We start from the raw sequence: 18352 nt of genomic DNA, 5'->3' as shown, positions 1-18352 counted from the left end.
GTAAACTCTCTTTACCCCCTCTCGACAGAGCCCGAGTAAGCGCCGTTTATCGGGCCGAGTGACGAAAATACACTTTCTTTATTTCGCCAGAGAATTTACGTTACGTTTTTATCATTTCTCTGAGATTCTTTTTATCTACGCATTTTTCTTCTTTTATTGAGGAAAACGTTAACCCTCTGTTGTCACCAGTTCCATAAAAATTGCATTCATATCAACTGTCGGACTGTTATCAGACCGCAAGCCGGCTACTTACCAGGGAATATTCACAACACTAAAACCAGAATTCTGCAAATGAATTCGGCACAGAATTCTGCACATGAATTCCTCAGAAGGCAAAAATCACCGTTTTATCGGCAGATAAAAATTAGAAAATTTTAAAACAATCCTTCGGCTTAAATTCCTGAAGATATTTTAGCCCAAGTTATTCAAACCGTAAAATATGGCGAGGGCAGAGGAATAATAAATACTCTGTAATTTTTGTCGCACAACCAAATGCAGTTTTTAATAAATCGACAGAAAGATCACGATTGCTGACGTTAGTGACGTAGAGGCAGCCGTAGCGCTGGACCTGCTGTTTTTTCTATCGCAAGCACACATGCAGCAAGAACCTCCGGATGATTGAATCTTGTCGATCCAGTCCCTGTAATGAGCTACTTCTGTGTAGAATCCTGGAAGATCGGGGCGCGCACACCCTCGACCGCCGGACACAATGCCGGTGAGGTTGCCGTTACATATCAGAGGACCTCCGGAATCTCCCTGTGAATAAATCGAAATTCGGTCTTTGCATGTTCGGAATTTTTGGTGGAGTGAAAAGTAAAATATGCGGGGAGCATATTCTTTCATCAATTTCATATTTTTCGATGAAGAGAAATCAGTAGAATTTCATTTTTCTAATGAAACATTTTCTATAGAAATTCCTCGACATGAATTTCTGATTTTTTTTTCATTTGTTATAAATATATTTTTTAAAAATATTTTATTAAAAAAAAAAGTGTTTTCTCAATCAATTAGTAAGAAATGAGACAATTGAATAGAAATCTGGATATTTTTCTTCTCCTCTCATTTAAAAATCAAACAAAAATTTTAGGAATTTGAGCTCATGAATTTTCTATAGAAAATATTTCAGTAGAATAAGCTCTATAGAAAAATCAACTTTTATTGATTTTTTTCCGCAGAATATTTTCCATTTCTATTGAAGAAAAATGCACAGAAAAGATGCGGATCTCCGCCCTATGAAATTTTCTAAAATAAAAAATTTATTTTTAAATTTTTTTTTTTTTTTATAATCAAAAAAATAATTCTCATAAATTTCAATCTACCCCAATGAAATTGTCTCACCTGGCAGGCGTCTCTGAGCCCATCTATGTATCCCGCGCAAATTTGTCCGTCCGTCATTTTTGTTACTCTCTTCAACAGCGTCTTACAAGTGGGTCGCGACAGAAGCGGCAGATTGACGTACATCAGATCCTTGCTGACAACTGGGTCATCCTAGATGAATGGAGGATATAGTGTCAGGTATATCGAGGCAACGAAACATGCGGAATTAATTGCGATATTACGTACTTCTTTCAAATAACCCCAGCCAGAAACAATACACTCGGTTCCATTTTCCGGCGTAATTTTCGCCAAGGGAATTGCTTGAACGTATGGAGTTGTCAATACAAGTGGTTCCTGCAGCTGTAATGACATAAAAAAAATGAAACCCCAATACATAAACGTCTCTTACAATTGAAAAATTACTCTTGAAATTTCAAATAAAAAGTCCTGAGATTTGTTAAAAGGAAAGATTTCCAGAAAAATTTCTACATACATTACATAACAATTTGTTACATTTCCACATGCATAATTTATTCATTCTATTCACTGAGAAGTCAGTGACTTTTTTTTTCATTTTAAAAATTCATCCAACTATTGAATCCAACTGAAAATTAAACATTAATTTTTCAAAGTAGAATTTAAAATTAAAATTAACCATTAATTCAAATGAATTTTTAATTTTCCCAGTAAGTTTGACAATTCATGCTGTGATCTGAAGAAAATTTCAGGCGCGATTTGATGAATTACAAAAAAAATACAGTAGAAGAACAGATTATTCCTAAGAAAATTATCATGTTGTTATCACTTGAATAAAAATGACAAAAATGATTAAACAAATAATTGTGTTCACAATGAAGAAAATAAAAAAGAAAAAATCATGATTACCAATAGCAATGCGGCGTCGTTCACCAGATAGGTCCCGTCGTATGCCGGATGGACGAATAGTTGATCGATATACCTCACTTGCCGAGGGGCAACTTCTTTGTCATCCAGATTCACCCCCCCAACAACAACGTAGAATGTTGAAGGCCCCATCACCTCATTGTTTCGGAACATGCAGTGACCCGCGGTGAGAATCCACTTTTGACCGATTATGCTGCCTCCGCAGAAATGGCTGGAGGTCCATCGTCTTCTCAACGACACCTGGATAAATCCGCGAATTCCTTGTTCAATAGATTAATGTCGCGTTATCGGGAATTTAGGGAGAATGGGTTTACCATGTGCGGGAATTGGGCGCAAATAGCTTTACTTCCGTTCACAATCCTCCCATCGGCTTTGAAGGTAACTGTGTCCGGAAGAAGTTCATTTTCAGTTCCTTGAAGAGAAAAATTCAAGAGTTTACTGATAATTTTACACGCAACGGCAAAAGTTTAGTGAAAAATAAAGAAAAAATTGAGAAAACATAATTTTTTGGTTTAATTCACTCAACAGGACGAAAGTTCAGTAACAATTGATGGGAACGTGTGAGGAAACATAACTCTTCTGGTAAATTCAAAACAAAAGACGAAAGTTTAGTTAAAAAATGAAGAGAAATGAGGAAAAGCGAATAATTTTTTCGTTTAATTCAAGGTAAAACACAAAAATTCACTAATAATTGAAGAAAAAATGTGGGAAAGAGATAATTTTCTTGTTTCATTAAAAACAAAAGACAAAAGTTTTCTGAAAATTAATGCAAAATATAAGATAATTTTTTCGTTCAAGTCAAAACAAAAGACAAAAGTTCGCTGAAAGATGAATAAAAAATGTGAGAAAACATTTTTTTATTCCATTCCAAAAGTTTTATCTCTGAATACTCGCGACAGAAACATCACTCCTATAAATACCTCCATTTGACCGATTTTATTATTTACCTTCCATACTAATCACCAGAAACCCAAACACCACGGAGAAAAATGTCGGTATTATCCACTGCATCATCACCCAATGATTCCCTGTTGACTGTCAGTATGAATTGTCAAGGGAAACTAGAACAATTCAGTGCTATCTGCAACGCCGATGTCGATGGCCAAACCTATTTATCACAATCCCTTATCGTTTATCTAGATCCGATTCCCCTTCTTGGAATTTCCAAGGTACATGATGCTCGCATCGCCGTCAAATTTTTACCGTGAAGCGATGGATATCGATGGAGATGTGAACGATTAAATTCTACGGTAATTGGGTACTACAGATATTCGTAGTCTACACGAAGAGAAAAAAATAAACGAAACAATACTGTGTTTAAATCCGGGGAATTGGGGAGTAAAATTGTGTTTCAGGCATTTTTATTTGAAATCAAATTAAAAAATGTGCGGAAATTCTATTAAATTTTATAGAATGTCTGATAGAAACTATTTTATAGGAAAAATACAGTATAATTTCATCTTTCTATACGATTTCCTCGACCTGAATTTCCTCATTTTTTTCCCCTACATTTTTCTTCTTTTCATCAGAAGAAAAAATTGTTTTTTTTTTTAATGAAAAGTAGTGGAAAATTTGAGCCGATAAATTTCCGTAGAAATAATTTCTACTGAATAATCCATTTCTATTTATTTTTACTATTTTTCTGTAAAATATTTTCCATTGAACATTTCCATTTGCGTTTTTCATTGACGTAAACTCTTAAAATTTTATCTAGCTCTCACTGAAGAATATCTCTTTAAAAACATTACCCGATAGGACTTTTTCCGGAAACTTATCGACAACAAAAAGAACAAGAGTAATCTATTAATTACAGAAATCCCCGGAGTAAAATCAGATACCACGTCACCATTAACGAAATGAAGTGGATTAATCTATCAATCGGCATGAGCCTGTTTCGGCCAGTTGTTACATGAGATATGAAAGTAAATCCCTCCGCAATTGAATCGCAGGCACTTCAGAATAATTCTGAGAAGCACTTGAACCAAATGAGGATGTGACGCCACGAGGACAATGTTTATTTATTATGCATCTCTCATTCATTTGAATCAAATAAATTTTTTTAATACAATATTACAACTGAATTTCCCAATTCATGTTAGTGCAAGCTTTTGGGTTGTGGAATTTAATGAGGAGTGAAGAAACATCAAGAATTATGTTATCTTCATTTTTTATTAATGTTTATTAATTTTTTTGCATTCATGTTATCTTCATTTTTTTAATGGAATAAAATCCTAAAACCATTGTTGCAGGATATTATTCCATTTTCAATGAAAGATTGACTTTTCCATTCGCCCTATTAAAAAAAGAATTGAAATTCAATGAAATTCAAAATTTCAAGCAGCAGTAATTATCATTAACATTAATTGTAAAACATTGGAAGGTATTTTTCCTGAATATAAAATGATGAAATTCTAATATTGGATGGAAAAATAATATTGACTATTTATCATTCAATTCCTGCTTCCAGCAATAAGAAAATTCTGTGCAAACCCAGAATTCAAATCATGAAGAATAGATTCCTTCTTCGAAAATGTCGATATGCTAGGGACCCTCGACAACATTTGGTCCGTCAGACTCCTATTTTATCAGCTCTCCGAATTCTCCTGAAGTCCTGTGTCCAGTGCCCCAGTGACAGGGGTTAGCCAGTGTCGAATGTTTATTCAACAATAACTAATCAATAAATTATTAGAATGATGGAAAATTCTTGTGCGTGGGAAGAGCTCTCAGGCATTCCAGCTGACCCTCCAGAGATGAGAGACAGATGCTCCCAATGCAGGTGACGAAAATGTATTAGAAAAAAAATAACATCATCAACTGCTGAATTATCGGAGGCTTTTTTTATTGAATAACACTTCAATATTTACAGTATATACATATCTTAAAAACTAGTATAAAAAAAAATGATGGAAAATAATATGAAATAAATAAACTTTGGTCTTTGAGAAACTCGAGTTTGAGCAATATTATGGTTTAAAATGGTAACATAGTGTAACATTAGTATTTATTGTTAAATATTGTGCCCAAAAAAATAGAATATTCTTCGATTATATGAAGAAAGACACATCACTATTTAACAGAGAGAGAATATTACAGATTTTTTAGAGCATGAGGTATTAAATATTTTTTTTATTACAGAACATTAAATAAATTACAATAACTATGACATAATAATGATAACAGACCATGTCAAATTATCGAATTAATGATTATTAAACCTAATTAACCAATATTTTAGTTTTTATTAGTATAACTGATTTTTGCCCAGAGTTTAATTAATTCAGTTCAAATTAATATAGTTGATAATAAATGAAATATTGCTTGTAATTAATTATTGAATGTATTGCCTTTTAGGAGGCCAGTGGGTGTCTGCTGGTGTCCAGGCCTCCCGAGCCCTCGCCTCCACGCAGAATCGAGGATAATCATCCTCCAGCATCCTGCAGAGGTCAAGAGGTGCCTCCGGACAGCCCCAATGCTCTCTCTATCCCTGGAGCCAGGCAAATGCCTCACATTCAGGGGGAAAAAATTCCCAGGGACGAGACACGAGGGACTGGCGGAAATCCTCAACGACGAGAACACTATTCTACTGTATCCAACTGCTGACGCTGTTGATATAGCTGAGTTACCGAGGGTCGGGGTCAATGGACAGAAGCCTTATAACTTGGTCTTGCTGGATGGCACCTGGCCTCAGGCAAAAGTTTGTTAATATTTTTTTTTCATCATAATTTCAATTAAAATCAGTTTGCACTGTTACGAAAAAATTGAAATGTCTTTTTTTAGGGAAAACAAATCTTGAAATTTCAGGTTTTAGTAAAAATTCAGTTGAATTCCTCATTTGTCAATGAACACATGAATATTCAGTAATAATTAAGCTCTGCTTCAAGAATTTATTTACCTAAATTCTCCTAATTTAATCAATTGCTATGGAATTAAAAATGAATTGAATCAAAATTTACAATTTCCATTGATTTTTCCATAAAATTTGGAATTTTTAATGACGAATTTCTTTGGAATTTCAGTGGAACTATGATGGTAGTTCATTAATTGAATTAACTCGTTAATGACCACGTGAAAACCCAAATTAACTATCCAAATAAACTATGTAATCGTAAATTAAGTTGCTTGCTAATCTCTGACTTTTTCCCATCATTTGTGATGGACTTTAGTGAACAATTTTCGATTATTTCAGGCAATGTATCATTGCAGCCCTGCGTTGCACGACTTGAGGGCCTGCAAACTGGTGGGAGTTCCAGCCAGTGAGTACGTGATAAGGACTCAACCCACTGAGGGGTGTCTGTCGACTCTGGAGAGTGGAGCTCTCTCCCTTACGATTCTAGAGGGGAAGGAGTGGCTGAAGGACGCTATGTGTGGACCTCTACGATATCTTTGCAAGTCAGTATCTGTTAATTTGCATTTTAAATTTTTATTGCCACAACGTCATTAAACACTTTCATTTCAGAAATATTTTTAGAAATTAAAACATATGTTCAAGAGGGAATTTAACACATTCTGTTCCATTGCTTCACTGTCAAATCACTTAAATAATCGATTTTTTACATTTTCAAATTTATTTATTCTTCTAAATTACGAAAGAATACCTATAAATTCGATTTTAATCCCTGCTTTTGATAGAATGGATGAAAAAAATGGCAAAATGAGAAAATTGGAAATGAAAAATTATCCAAAATTAATGTAATGATAATAATTTAAAAAAATAGTCAAATAATGCAGTTTAAAATGCTGATAATAATGCATGGAATAATTATAATTCCAGATTTCAATTGGACAACGGTGCTGTCACCCACCAGAGCAAAGAGTACCTAATAAAACAAAAGACATATCCAAAATTAATAGGAAAACGACTAGCCAAACAATTACGAATGAATCCACAATTACCTTCGTAGAAACAATACTTTAATAACCTAATGTTAAGTTACTTCATCCATTGTACATTGTCTCTTAAATATATTTTTGTCTGGCGACAGCAGACAGCCAATTTCATTCGAACATAATTGCGAATTGAATTAGTAGTCTTCTGGAATTACTGGAGTTCTACATTAAAATTGAACACAAAATTTCTGTCCCTCTTGAGTTGATACTTGAGGGACCAGGTGAGGACGTGACTGCTCGTCACGTCCTCGATTTTCCGGAGCAGGAAGACTCCCTGTCGTGTGTTCATGTCCCAGGATATCCTCTGGCCAGGGGTGACTTCTGTCGTTGGACCAGTGGAAACTATCGTTTCAGGGTCCAGATGCCAGTCCACCCACAGAGCTATTCCATTGCATGATCCACTCCTGAAATTTTTCGTCTCATTACTGCGATTATTCACACTGAACAGATGACAAAACAGAAAGGAAAACTCACTCGATTATCGGAATTTTTCCATTAAAACTCTGCTCGCAATTTTCGTCGAATCTCTCGTTGAAATCGAATGCTGCTAGATCGAATGGAGAACTCAGTGCTCTTCCAGGATATTCCCAGAGTGGATGGACTTCAACAGGATCGTCACTAATTTCACTGGATGCCTGTGACAATAGATTTACTAAATATCTCATGTTCAATATTTATTTAATATTTTTATTTATTCTTCATAAAGAAACAGGATAAATCGATTCTCTTTTGGAGCAAATTATTTTTTATGGGAAATTTTCTAATTCAGTAGCGAAGCGGTAAACCGGGTTAAGTCGATTTTGACTATTGCCCAGTTTTTGACGAATATCTCGGAATATAAAAGAGATAGAACAATTTCTGTTATGACCTTTTTTATAACCCTCAATTGACCCTGCAAAAAAGGTCATGAGAAAAATTTTGCTATCTCTTTTAGATTCCGAGATATTAATCAAAAACGGACCATAAGTCAAAATCGACTTAACCCGTTTTACCGCTTCGCTACTGAATTCTTTCCCTTAAATTTGAGAATATCAAAAGTAGATTAATTACTATTTCCTAACATGAATCATCAACTATTATTTGCAATAGTTTTTTATAAATATCGTCAAACCTATTGAAAAAAAAATAAAAACAAAATTCTCTAAAATCAAGTTGAATCGACTCACCATCACCAATTCATCAAAAATCCTAAGATCAAACCCCTCGCAGATCCCTACAGGAGCCCTGATCTTATGCAGATCCTTGAACTCCACTGGGACCCCTCTAACCCTGGCAGCGCAGGGGAGAGCCTTCACCCCAGGAGCAAAATGTGAGGCCAGATACCAGAACCGTAGGTTATCCCAGGGAAAAATAGAGTTGGCATAATAAGGTTCACCAAAGACGAGATCCTGCACTCCCTCCGGCATCTCCTCGACCCCCTGGAGGATCCTGACCCTTCCCTCAAGCTCATTCCCCCTGACGAAGCTCTCCAAAGCCCTCCTCGACATATGATTGGGCTCCAGAATGACCACCTCCTTGGCTCCAAGCTTGGCAGCAGCCAGACCCAGCAGAGAGCCATCAGAAAAGCATAAACACGTTGTGTCAGGCGTGATGGACCTCTCCAAGGCCCTCAGGTACTTCTCATTCCTCGATTTATCATTCAATTGTCCTAGCCTCGTCCTGGGGTAGGCGATGTGCACTGAGCACTCACAGGCGGGGGGTTCAGGGGCTTCAGCTTCCCCTCGAGTCAACTTGAACCAGAAGGAATACTCGTCGTGACACCCCATCAACCTGCACTCCTCGCTCTCCTCAATTTCCACTTCCTCTGGGAGGTAGTACACTGCCTGCATCCAGTGGTCCCTCCAGGGGATCCCATCAACAGCTTCAGACATCTGACATGAGAGATTTTATTATTATAAGTTTATTTATTCAAATATTTCATGAATTAAGAAAGAGGGGAATTCAATGTTTCATTATTCTTTTTTGTAGTTTGGATTATCCACTTTTTTTTTATAACGTTATTTTGTTCATTATTTTTCCAATTCGTTCTTGTTAACATAGAGTAAATGTCAGCCCTGAAATTGATTATATCACTCTCTTCTTTGAAAAATTCAATGAAATCCCAAATTTTTTAACAGAAGAAAGACGAGAATTCTCTGTCAATTGATTGAAAACTCAAAAATATAAATTCTAATATAATAAAACGTTAATGTAATAAAAATTTTCAAGAAGTCTGCTATTTAATAATAACAAAAGTAGTCAATATCTCCTAATAAACAACCAAAATACTAGTGGCAATCAAAATATTACAAAAATATATATTATTCAACAAATTAAATTAAATAATTTTTAAAATTAATAACTTTAATAACATTATTAAATATATTATTATTATTATATTATTATATTATTATATTATTCTTTAACGATATAGTTAATTAAATTTAATTGTTAATTATTCAACAAATTATTATTAATACACATTATTTAACAAATTATTTCCAACTCACCGAGGTGCTATCAGACCCCCTAACCATCGCATCTGGATGTTCCCAGACAGGTGCACAACTCAGGACGATTTCCTCATTGGTATCCATGACAATGTCCCACCACATGAAGACCCCAGAGGCTTTCCCTCCGGAAATCCCCTTGAAGACCACTTCCGAGGTCTCGTTAAAGACCAGAGGGGTCCTTCCAGTCCAGTCGAAGTGGAAGAGGGGCAGAACGGGGGATAATGGTGTGAACGAGGCTCTGGGGAGCTGGGACAGCTGGAGATCGTGTACTGCGAGGGACCCTGGACACTTCTGAATGGACTTCGGGGGGTTCAAGAGGGTTTTTGAGGTCTTTGGGTGTTTTATCGGGGATATCCTGTGCCAGGAGTCCACCAGGTCACTCTGGATTATCTGGACGTAGACGGTGCTCCTCGAGGGGATTACGATGCTGTCTTCCTCCAGGAGGTGCTCCTGGGCGTGGGCGAACGTCTGGAGAGCACCTGCACCAAATAAACTTGCAAATATTATTTCAATTTTTTTCAGGTTTTTTACTTGAATTTTTTTATGATAAAACCCAATTTGGAAAACAAATAATGGGAAAATTCGTGGTGAAAAATTTCTTTAGAAGATATTTAAATAGAATTGTTTAGGAAGATGAAAATCTAGTGATATGTCCCAAAAATATATTAAATTGGCCCAATTAATGTAAAAAAAGTATATAAACTATATACTTTACATGTTTCTTTATATATTCTTTATAAATTTGAAAAATATGTGGAATTCGCCCATATTATATACATTTTTTACATTTTTTTTTATGGGAGTGGAGTATTTTCAGTTGAATAATCGATTTCACCACCTTCTCCGATGAGTTCTGTGTCGAAGACCTCGGTCACGAGGATGTTGGCTCGATGCCTCATGTCCCCTGTCTCCCCCACTGTCATCTCGGTGGAGCGTTTCTTTATGAGGGTGATCTTGGAGTCGAAACCGTTGTGCTTTATTATCTCGAGGGCGCACTTGGCCATCGGTTTGAAGGCCTCACAAGCGGTTATGGAGTCTGCTCCACACCTGGCTGCCATCATCGAGAGGAGGCCTGTACCTGTTCCTATATCCAGGACGTGCGCCTGCTGGCCCTGTCTGAGCTTTGTTTCTATCGCGATTTGCAGGGCGTCGTAGTACTTTTGATTCTGAGGATCGTTAAAGGGGAAAAATCATTCATTTATTCATTTATTGTTTTATGAACGAATTTTGTTAATTGCCAAGAATTCTTCTATTTTAATATCTTTTAAACATTAAATTTTAAATTAAATTAAATTAAATATTTAATTAATTTTTTTTTTTTTTAATTTGCTGTTAAATTTTAAATTTCAATTCCTCTATTTTACTCTTTACAAGATTAAGATGAAAGAATTAAAATTTAAAAATTACTCTTTAAAAAAACATTAAAAGATTTAGTCTTTCAAATTTTTTAATTATATTATTAGACTGTTAAAAATTAAGTTCAGTCCTAGTTAATATTTAACCGGTGGGAATGTAAAAGACCTCGTAGGCTACAAATTTTATGCAATATAAGGAATCTTAAAGCCCACAAAATGAAGAAAACAACGCAAAACTGATCTAAAACAACTATAATGCAATGAACATTTTTTTAAATTAATTAATTTATAATACATTATATGATAAATTCATTTAGATAGAATAGATGATCTAACAAGTTTTATAAAATAAATAATAATAGGATAAATACTGGGGTCTTGGAAGGGTATAAACAATACTATTTTATTATTACTATTCACAGTCACAATATACTCTAATTAATTAATTAAAAATTGCAAAAAGCCCAGCAACAACACAAGCATTTGGAGCAGCACATGTCAGTCACAAAATAAGAAATGTAAAAAACGCTTTCGTCAAGAGAATTATGTTAAACTGTGCATATTATTAATTTCGTTATTATAGGGGAGGGTGGGGTAAAACGGACACTTTTGACTTTTTTAAAAATATTAATGAGGGGTTAAAATGTTGATGAAATTTAATCATTTTTTTTTCAGTACGAAGAGCAATTCTTTCCCTTTGTGACGAGCCTAAACTGAGCTCAATTCATAAATTTGTTTCTGAGTTATAAATTATTTGTAAAAAGTCTCAAGTGTCCATTTTACCCCCCCCCCCTTCCCTACTTTATCTGTATTTAATTTGATCCTGTAATTGACCGGGTCCTGTTGGACTTCACCTTCACGAAATAAAAACAAATGAAATGGAGCACTCACTCTCTCATGATCGTGGAGCATGTCAGCAAACGCTGATCGTGCTACTTCTTGATGGTAATCGTAATCCGGGTCCTTTTCCTCCCATATTGCACATCCGGTAATAGGATCAAAACTCTGAGTGAAAATACTCATTTTTCGGAGTGGAATTCTCAGTTTATTTACGATACACTTGACCAGCATGGAAGTGAGGTTAACCGGCCCCTCGAGCATGTGCGATTCCCAAACATCGAAAGTGTTGTTCGCACGCGAGTGCAGATGTCGCTCAGAAGTGGAGGAAACAATTTGACTCGAAGGAAAACGTCGACAATATTATCTGATATTATATTAGAGGTGTTCCCCAGGTGTTCCGGGGGAAATTATGGATTGCTTGTCTTCACTCGAACTTTGAACGATTATATTCGTCTTTTACGTAGGCAACTAGCACTGTGGCTAAGGTTAAATTCCCGAGAACAATGCAACTCGACCATTTGTCACCTGCAAATGTAACGCTTTATCTTTTTACTATGTTAAATATGGAATTATAATTTTTTTTCTCGTTATAGAAACGATTTATGAATTTTTTAACAAAGACGTGCGAAAAGATTTATTAGATAAAAAAATTCTGTCAGTTTTTCAAATACTTTTTTGCGAAGAAATGTTCAATGGAAAATATTTCATTAAAAAAGTCGAAAAGATTGATCTTTCCATACGAATTATTCCGTTGTTATAAAAATTCTTCGGTTGGAATTTTTGAAGTGTCTTTGCTTGAATTTTTTATGAAATGGAAAAAATATGACAAAAATCGGGAATTTAAGTCGAGGAATTCCAAGAGAGAAACGATTTACGAATTCAGTTTTTCAAATACTTTTTTGCGATGAAATGTTCAATAAGAAGTATTTTATTAAAAAAGTCAATAAAATTTGATCTTTCTATACGAATTATTCCGTTGTTATAAAAATTCTTGGGCTGAAATTTTCAAAGTGTCTGCTTGAATTTTTTTGTGAAAAGGAAAAAAATGTGACAAAAATAGGAGAATTTAAATTTCAGTTAAATATACTGTACACAGATCAGAATCTATTGATCTCTGAAATATTTTTTGCAGAAAATTTCTATCAAAGTAGAAAAATTAATTAAATTCCCCACTAACTGCATTCCTCACCTAATCCAGGCACGAAATACGAAAGATAGAACAAAGTCCCGATGATATTCGACAGAAAGATCATGTACCCTCCGACGATGGCCTCCGAAACGGGGTGCGCGATCTCGGAGGCGAGCTCGAGGAATAACGCGGGAGAGGACCAGCTCAGGGAGATGCCGAGTATAACCGCGGCGTACAATTCGTTCTTATGGAAGACGAGGATCTTGTAGTCCAGGAGAATCACCCACAGGAACATGGCTGAGGAGGTCATGAGGAGGGTGTAAATCGCGAGCTTCAAGTGGCCCTGGAAGATGTCCATAATTCGGGAGATGACCAGACTGAGAATGCTACTGCCCACTACCGTCCAAAAGGCCAACTTGTCCGCCTCGCTCTGTTCATTCCGCAATTACGTGAGTGCGTGATTGAATTAATTTAGCATTATAATCGAACGAAAGTTACTTTCATTTGAGAACATGAAATTTTTTGCTGAATATTTTTATCAATATTTTTTTAATTATTTTTTTTGTTGAAATAAAAAGCGTTTTCACAAAATGTTGCTTTCTCTTTTCGTTTCGGGAATATTCTTCCCAAAAACTGATTTTGGAGGTAAAATTAATGAGTAGAATTCGAGTAAAAAAAAGAATTCAAATTTCATGGGAAAATTAAAAGGAAGAAATGATTGTACTTCTGATTTTACTGAAAATTCAATGGAATTGAAAATTTTTCAATAAATACGTGAATGTTTAGGGTCAAATTACGCTACATATTCAATTAATTAACAATTCAAGAATATGTTTGCCTGAATTCTTCCGATTTCTTTACAATTTCCATTGATTTTTTCCTTAAATTGCGAATTCCAAATAACTAAGCCATTAAAATTTCACCTAATTTTTTTTAACAGTATGTTCCATCGTTTTATTACTGAAATGAAAATACTTGAGATATGATATTCCCAAAGGCTATAGTGATCATAGCCAGCCAGGGTCCAGTGCCTCCTTGACTGAGTGCTGCAGCCAGACACAGGCACCACATACTTTTGTGCCTAGAATTCAACAATAAAAAATTCTCTTCACATTTTCATAAATAAATGAATAAAAAAAAATCTCTTTACATTTTCATAAATCTGATTGAGAGAGATATTCCGATAGATTATTCCGTTGTGTTTCATATATAAAAATTTGAAAAGTCGCAAAACAATTAAAAAACAACAAAATGTTAATAAATAAAAAAATTTGCATTTTCTTTTTTTTTTTGCAAATATAAAAAAAAATCTGAATTTCAATCATCAAAATAAGCTCAAGTCTCATGTTCATGAGGTGAATATTTGAATAATGTCAACTTTTCGTGGATAAACCCCGAAAACCGAAGGTAATCCCTCCCCAATGACCGAAGAACGCCCAAGTGATGCTCTAGAAAGTCATTCAATGATAAAACGAAAATAAAAAATAAATCATCCCTTGTGGGGATCGAACCCACGACCTTTGGATTAGAAGTCCAACGCGCTATCCTCTGCGCCAAAGGGACTTGCTAATTTTTACCGCAATACGTGGTTTCAAGGCGCACGCCCATCCCCACGCAATATTAATGATTTAATCCGCGATCGATACGTTATCTCTCCCCCAAAATCAACAGAAATTGATTACTCACCTGACGAGTCTCTCCAGCGACTCGAAAACTCCCAGTTTTTGTGATTCTGCATTACCAGCTGAGCTGTCTTCTTCGTTTGGGAAGAAACAGAGAATTCCCACTGATACAAGCAGTTGTGTGACGAATTCTGAAATTTTAAGGAATAAAAAGGTGCGAAAAAAATTGTAGAAAAAACCTAATGAGTTCACTAAAAAATTATTTTTATTTTTCATCAATTTTTCGTCGATTCCATGGAAAAATTCCGCAGCTTATCGCAGTTTTTCTTCAATAGAAACATTTTAATAAATTTCATTTCAGTGAAAATGTGAGAATCACATTAAAAAATGTGGGAAATCTTCATCAATGAATCGTCATCAATGAAAAATAATGTAAAATAAAATCATTTCAAATATATCAAAAACATATTTTAAAATGTGTCACAAAAAACTGGAAAAATTAAGTTCCAAGAATTTTTAGCGATAAAAATATAAATAAATGACTCATCTATAAAACTAAAAATCTGTTACAATTTTCTAATCATTGAACAGAATCTAATTGAATATTGACTAAACAATCGCGCAAAAGCAAGAAAATTCCACAAATTGGAAAAAAAATGACGCAGTGGAATTTCCTCTAAAAATTCACTAGAATTTTCCAAAAAAAAAACGCTAACTCGTCAATTTTATCTTCACCAATTTTTTTTTATCATTAATTTTAAAAATTACCAATGCGCATGAGAGACATGATCTGCACCCTGAGAGTTGCACCGTCAACCGTCGAATTAGAATGAAAATCTTCGGTTTTACTGACGACCGCAGGCCCCAGGAGATACGAAAGTGCCATTCCGAATTGGTTGAATGCCGCGGAAATTCCGGTGGCGGTGGTTCTCTCCCCAGTGGGAAAGTACACGGCGGAAATGAGCGCCGTCGAAGGCCCGATGATCACCCCAGAGAGACCGTTGAGAATCGCCGCCAAGTGCGCAGTTCTGCCCACAGAAAACCGATTTTTTCAATCACATTTTCAAGAATTAATTGCGAAAGTCGCACCTACGTGGTGAAGATCGATTCTTGTGAGGAAATGCATCGGATGAAGGTCGCGAGTGTCGATAGAACTGCGGCTATTTTTATTGGGGCGGCTAAAACTAGTGGAAAAAGCAGGAATTCAATTTTTTTTTAATTCGTAAAGATTTTTTTTATTCGGACTGTTTACAAAAATTAATTCCGTTATAAAAAAATTATATTTCTAATGATTTAAACAATTTGCGCGATTTATTTATGAGAAGAGAATATTTAACAAGGACTTTTTACAAAAGTTTAAACAATTTTAATTATCTGAGATTTTTTTTCAATTTTTTCACGAAATTTGATTAGAAAATTTAATGATTGCAATACATAATATGTCATTATGTTCAGAAAACATGTGCAAAATAATATGTGATGTCTAAATAATAAAAATAATCGAAATAATGTCGACATTTAAATTTATTCCATTGAATTTCTACTGAAATCCGTAATTTCATACGCTTTCTCCCTCTAAATTGAATTGAATTCATTTCAATTCTGTCCATTTTGTTTGTTCAATTTTTTAAAATTTTATTTAAATTCAGAAAGTTCCCAGGAATTTATTCTGTGATTAAAAAATTGAGTTTGTAAAAATCCAGATATTTTGCTTCATTCTTTAATGAAAAATGCATATTAAAAAAAAAATATTCTCAAAATTTTCTCACGCAATTTAATTGACGAATATGATGATTTCAACTGTAAATATCGCGTGAATCATACAAATGACAGATATATAATTGCACTGGAATAGCAAAAATAACGGAAATAGTATCGCAAACAGTAAATTTTTAAATCCTCACGCGATGTATTCAAAACCCAGCAAATGGGCAGACAACAAGTCAAATACGTGATGCACCCCCAGTCCGACAGAAGTGCGACGGAGCTCTTGTGCCAGGACGGGAAAGCCCTCATCACGGTCTCGGCGATGGGTCCCCAGGTGTTCCACACATAGCACTGGGTGCAGTTCAACGCGCAGAAGAGCCCCAGGGCCACCCAGCGGTTCTTCGAAGTCCTGTCGACTTCTTCGAGGGTCAGGAGATGCTCCCCCTCACCCGAATTCATTGGAAACGATCCCGGGGAGTCCTCTCAGAAAATTTTGTTATTGAGAAAATTAGGTTGTGTTTTTTGGCCGCATGTCAGATGAATTGTCACGTCAGACTGTCATTTATTTATTCATCGGCTGCAGTCTCGACAATTCCACATTCCCGAGTTTTTTTCCGCTGTTTTACTCCGCGTTTTTTTAAAGAAAATGTCCAATAGGAACTGCTTTATAAAAATATCAGTAGAATTTTAATTGCCTGTACAATTTTTTCTATTGTTCTGTTATTCTGTTTCTATTTTATTTATTTTCCAAAGTTTTTTTCACTTTATTTTTCTCGGAACATGAAAGCTGAGGAATTTCTATAGAAAATATCTCAATAGAATTAATTTTCTAGAAATATCCAATTCTATCAATTTTTTCTATAGATTATTTTCCGTTGAACATTGTCACTGAAATGAATAAACAAATATGATATATTTTTATTTGGTTCAACCACATCATTTGGTTTAACTCTTTCTATTAAGAAATTCTCTGCAGAAACTCTTCGTCATGATTTCTCCAAGTTTTCTTCATTTTATTCTTCTCCAAAAAATTCACAAAACTAAAAAAAATGAATCGATACATGTCTTTAAAAAACATTCCCACAGAATAAGTTATCTAAAAAAAATCCGATTCCATCATTTTCCCTAGAATATTTTCCGCCGAACAATTCTCTCCAAAAAAAACCCGCATCCCTGCGGAATGTTTCCCGGGAATCCGCCAACAATTAATAAAAATTTCTCTATAACTCCAGCACAATTTTCCAGCGCATCTGTTTTTCTCTGGATTTTTTTCCTACGCGAGAAGGAGAAGAAGTAAATCCCCTGATTATTATTCCCTCCAGGACTTATTATCCTCTCATAATATCTCTCCCCATTTTTTGCAATTAATGGGGCAACATGTTGTCTGCCGAAGTGGGAGTATCCCAGATGTCCATGGCCAATCGTTGTGCATCGAGAAAGCGATATAATTAGCAGGAGCCAATTGGGATGCTGTGGACAGTTGACATGCGCCTCTGAAAACGCGGCGACGACTGCATCTTCTCCGTCTTCCCGCATGCAGCCTCGGATTTACATTTAACTCCCTTGTTTCACCGAATGCCATTAGTTGTCGATATAATGCGATTTAATTCTCGCATTGTCGCCGCTACCACGATATCGACGCAATGGCTCCAGTAATTATAATTATTATAAGTATATGTGCAGGATCATTTGATGGGCGGTATCAGGTGCGGTGTTATTGGCAATTCCTCTGGCAAGTCCGGCTGGAATTTTTTGGGATTGGGTATTTGGGGGAAATCAGAGTGAGAGAGGCTTCTTTTATTTGCTGAGGGATAGCCCCATCTGCAATTGGAGGAAATGAATGACCGCAGATTGCTTTGCGCTCAGATAACCGTGAACTCTGCCCCAATATTAAAAAAGGGATCTTTACATTCAAATTTTTCTTCTGTAATTTCGCCTCCTTCTTATCCTCTAGAATTGCCAAAATTACCGAAATAATTCGATTCAGAGGAAATAGTTTCCTTCAATTACAGATGGAATGCTCGAACATTTTGAGGTGCAGAGAATGTTTGAAAAAATATTTAGGAGGAATTTAAGTATTTATTTAACGTCATAAAAAAG

General features: G+C 35.2%; 4 protein-coding genes and 1 non-coding gene across 7 annotated transcripts; 1 reads left to right on the top strand and 4 right to left on the bottom strand.

Annotated features, from left to right (window-relative positions):
- Positions 1-487: 487 nt before the first annotated feature.
- On the bottom strand, positions 488-3300 carry LOC107036422 (trypsin). Its single transcript, XM_015254371.1, has 6 exons — positions 3168-3300; positions 2535-2632; positions 2203-2460; positions 1564-1677; positions 1339-1488; positions 488-756 (listed from the first exon to the last, which is right to left on the bottom strand). The coding sequence occupies exons 1-6, from the start codon at positions 3232-3234 to the stop codon at positions 502-504; spliced, it is 942 nt and encodes a 313-aa protein (XP_015109857.1). The 5' UTR covers positions 3235-3300; the 3' UTR covers positions 488-501.
- A 1536-nt stretch (positions 3301-4836) lies between these two features.
- Positions 4837-7219, top strand: LOC107036398 (DTW domain-containing protein 2). Of its 2 annotated transcripts, none has more exons than XM_015254341.2 (4): positions 4837-4996; positions 5572-5914; positions 6407-6609; positions 6992-7219. In XM_015254341.2, exons 1-4 carry the CDS (start codon positions 4911-4913, stop codon positions 7119-7121), a joined length of 762 nt encoding a protein of 253 aa, XP_015109827.1. In that variant the 5' UTR covers positions 4837-4910; the 3' UTR covers positions 7122-7219. The 2 variants fall into 2 exon arrangements, with proteins under 2 accessions (XP_015109827.1, XP_015109828.1); XM_015254342.2 differs by having other exon boundaries at positions 4949-5007.
- On the bottom strand, positions 6621-12054 carry LOC107036397 (protein arginine N-methyltransferase 7). Of its 2 annotated transcripts, XR_003783021.1 has the most exons (7): positions 11846-12054; positions 10438-10765; positions 9597-10078; positions 8274-8978; positions 7582-7742; positions 7114-7511; positions 6621-7037 (listed from the first exon to the last, which is right to left on the bottom strand). XR_003783021.1 is itself a non-coding variant. In XM_015254340.2 (6 exons), the coding sequence occupies exons 1-6, from the start codon at positions 12023-12025 to the stop codon at positions 7259-7261; spliced, it is 2109 nt and encodes a 702-aa protein (XP_015109826.1). In that variant the 5' UTR covers positions 12026-12054; the 3' UTR covers positions 6621-7258. The 2 variants fall into 2 exon arrangements, 1 of the variants encoding a protein (XP_015109826.1); XM_015254340.2 differs by having other exon boundaries at positions 6621-7511.
- Positions 12055-12218: 164 nt separating this feature from the next.
- Positions 12219-16711, bottom strand: LOC107036375 (solute carrier family 49 member 4-like). The gene is made up of 7 exons (XM_015254315.1): positions 16450-16711; positions 15639-15729; positions 15314-15573; positions 14610-14736; positions 13899-14004; positions 12984-13353; positions 12219-12319 (listed from the first exon to the last, which is right to left on the bottom strand). The coding sequence occupies exons 1-7, from the start codon at positions 16709-16711 to the stop codon at positions 12219-12221; spliced, it is 1317 nt and encodes a 438-aa protein (XP_015109801.1).
- Trnar-ucu lies at positions 14414-14486 on the bottom strand. Its single transcript has one exon. It is a non-coding gene; the product is annotated as a tRNA-Arg (tRNA).
- Positions 16712-18352: the final 1641 nt, after the last annotated feature.

This window comes from Diachasma alloeum, unplaced genomic scaffold (assembly GCF_001412515.2).
Source record: "Diachasma alloeum isolate Michigan unplaced genomic scaffold, Dall2.0 Dall_scaffold_00209, whole genome shotgun sequence".
NCBI lineage: Eukaryota > Metazoa > Arthropoda > Insecta > Hymenoptera > Braconidae > Diachasma > Diachasma alloeum.
This window is presented reverse-complemented; position numbering and strand designations above follow the sequence as displayed.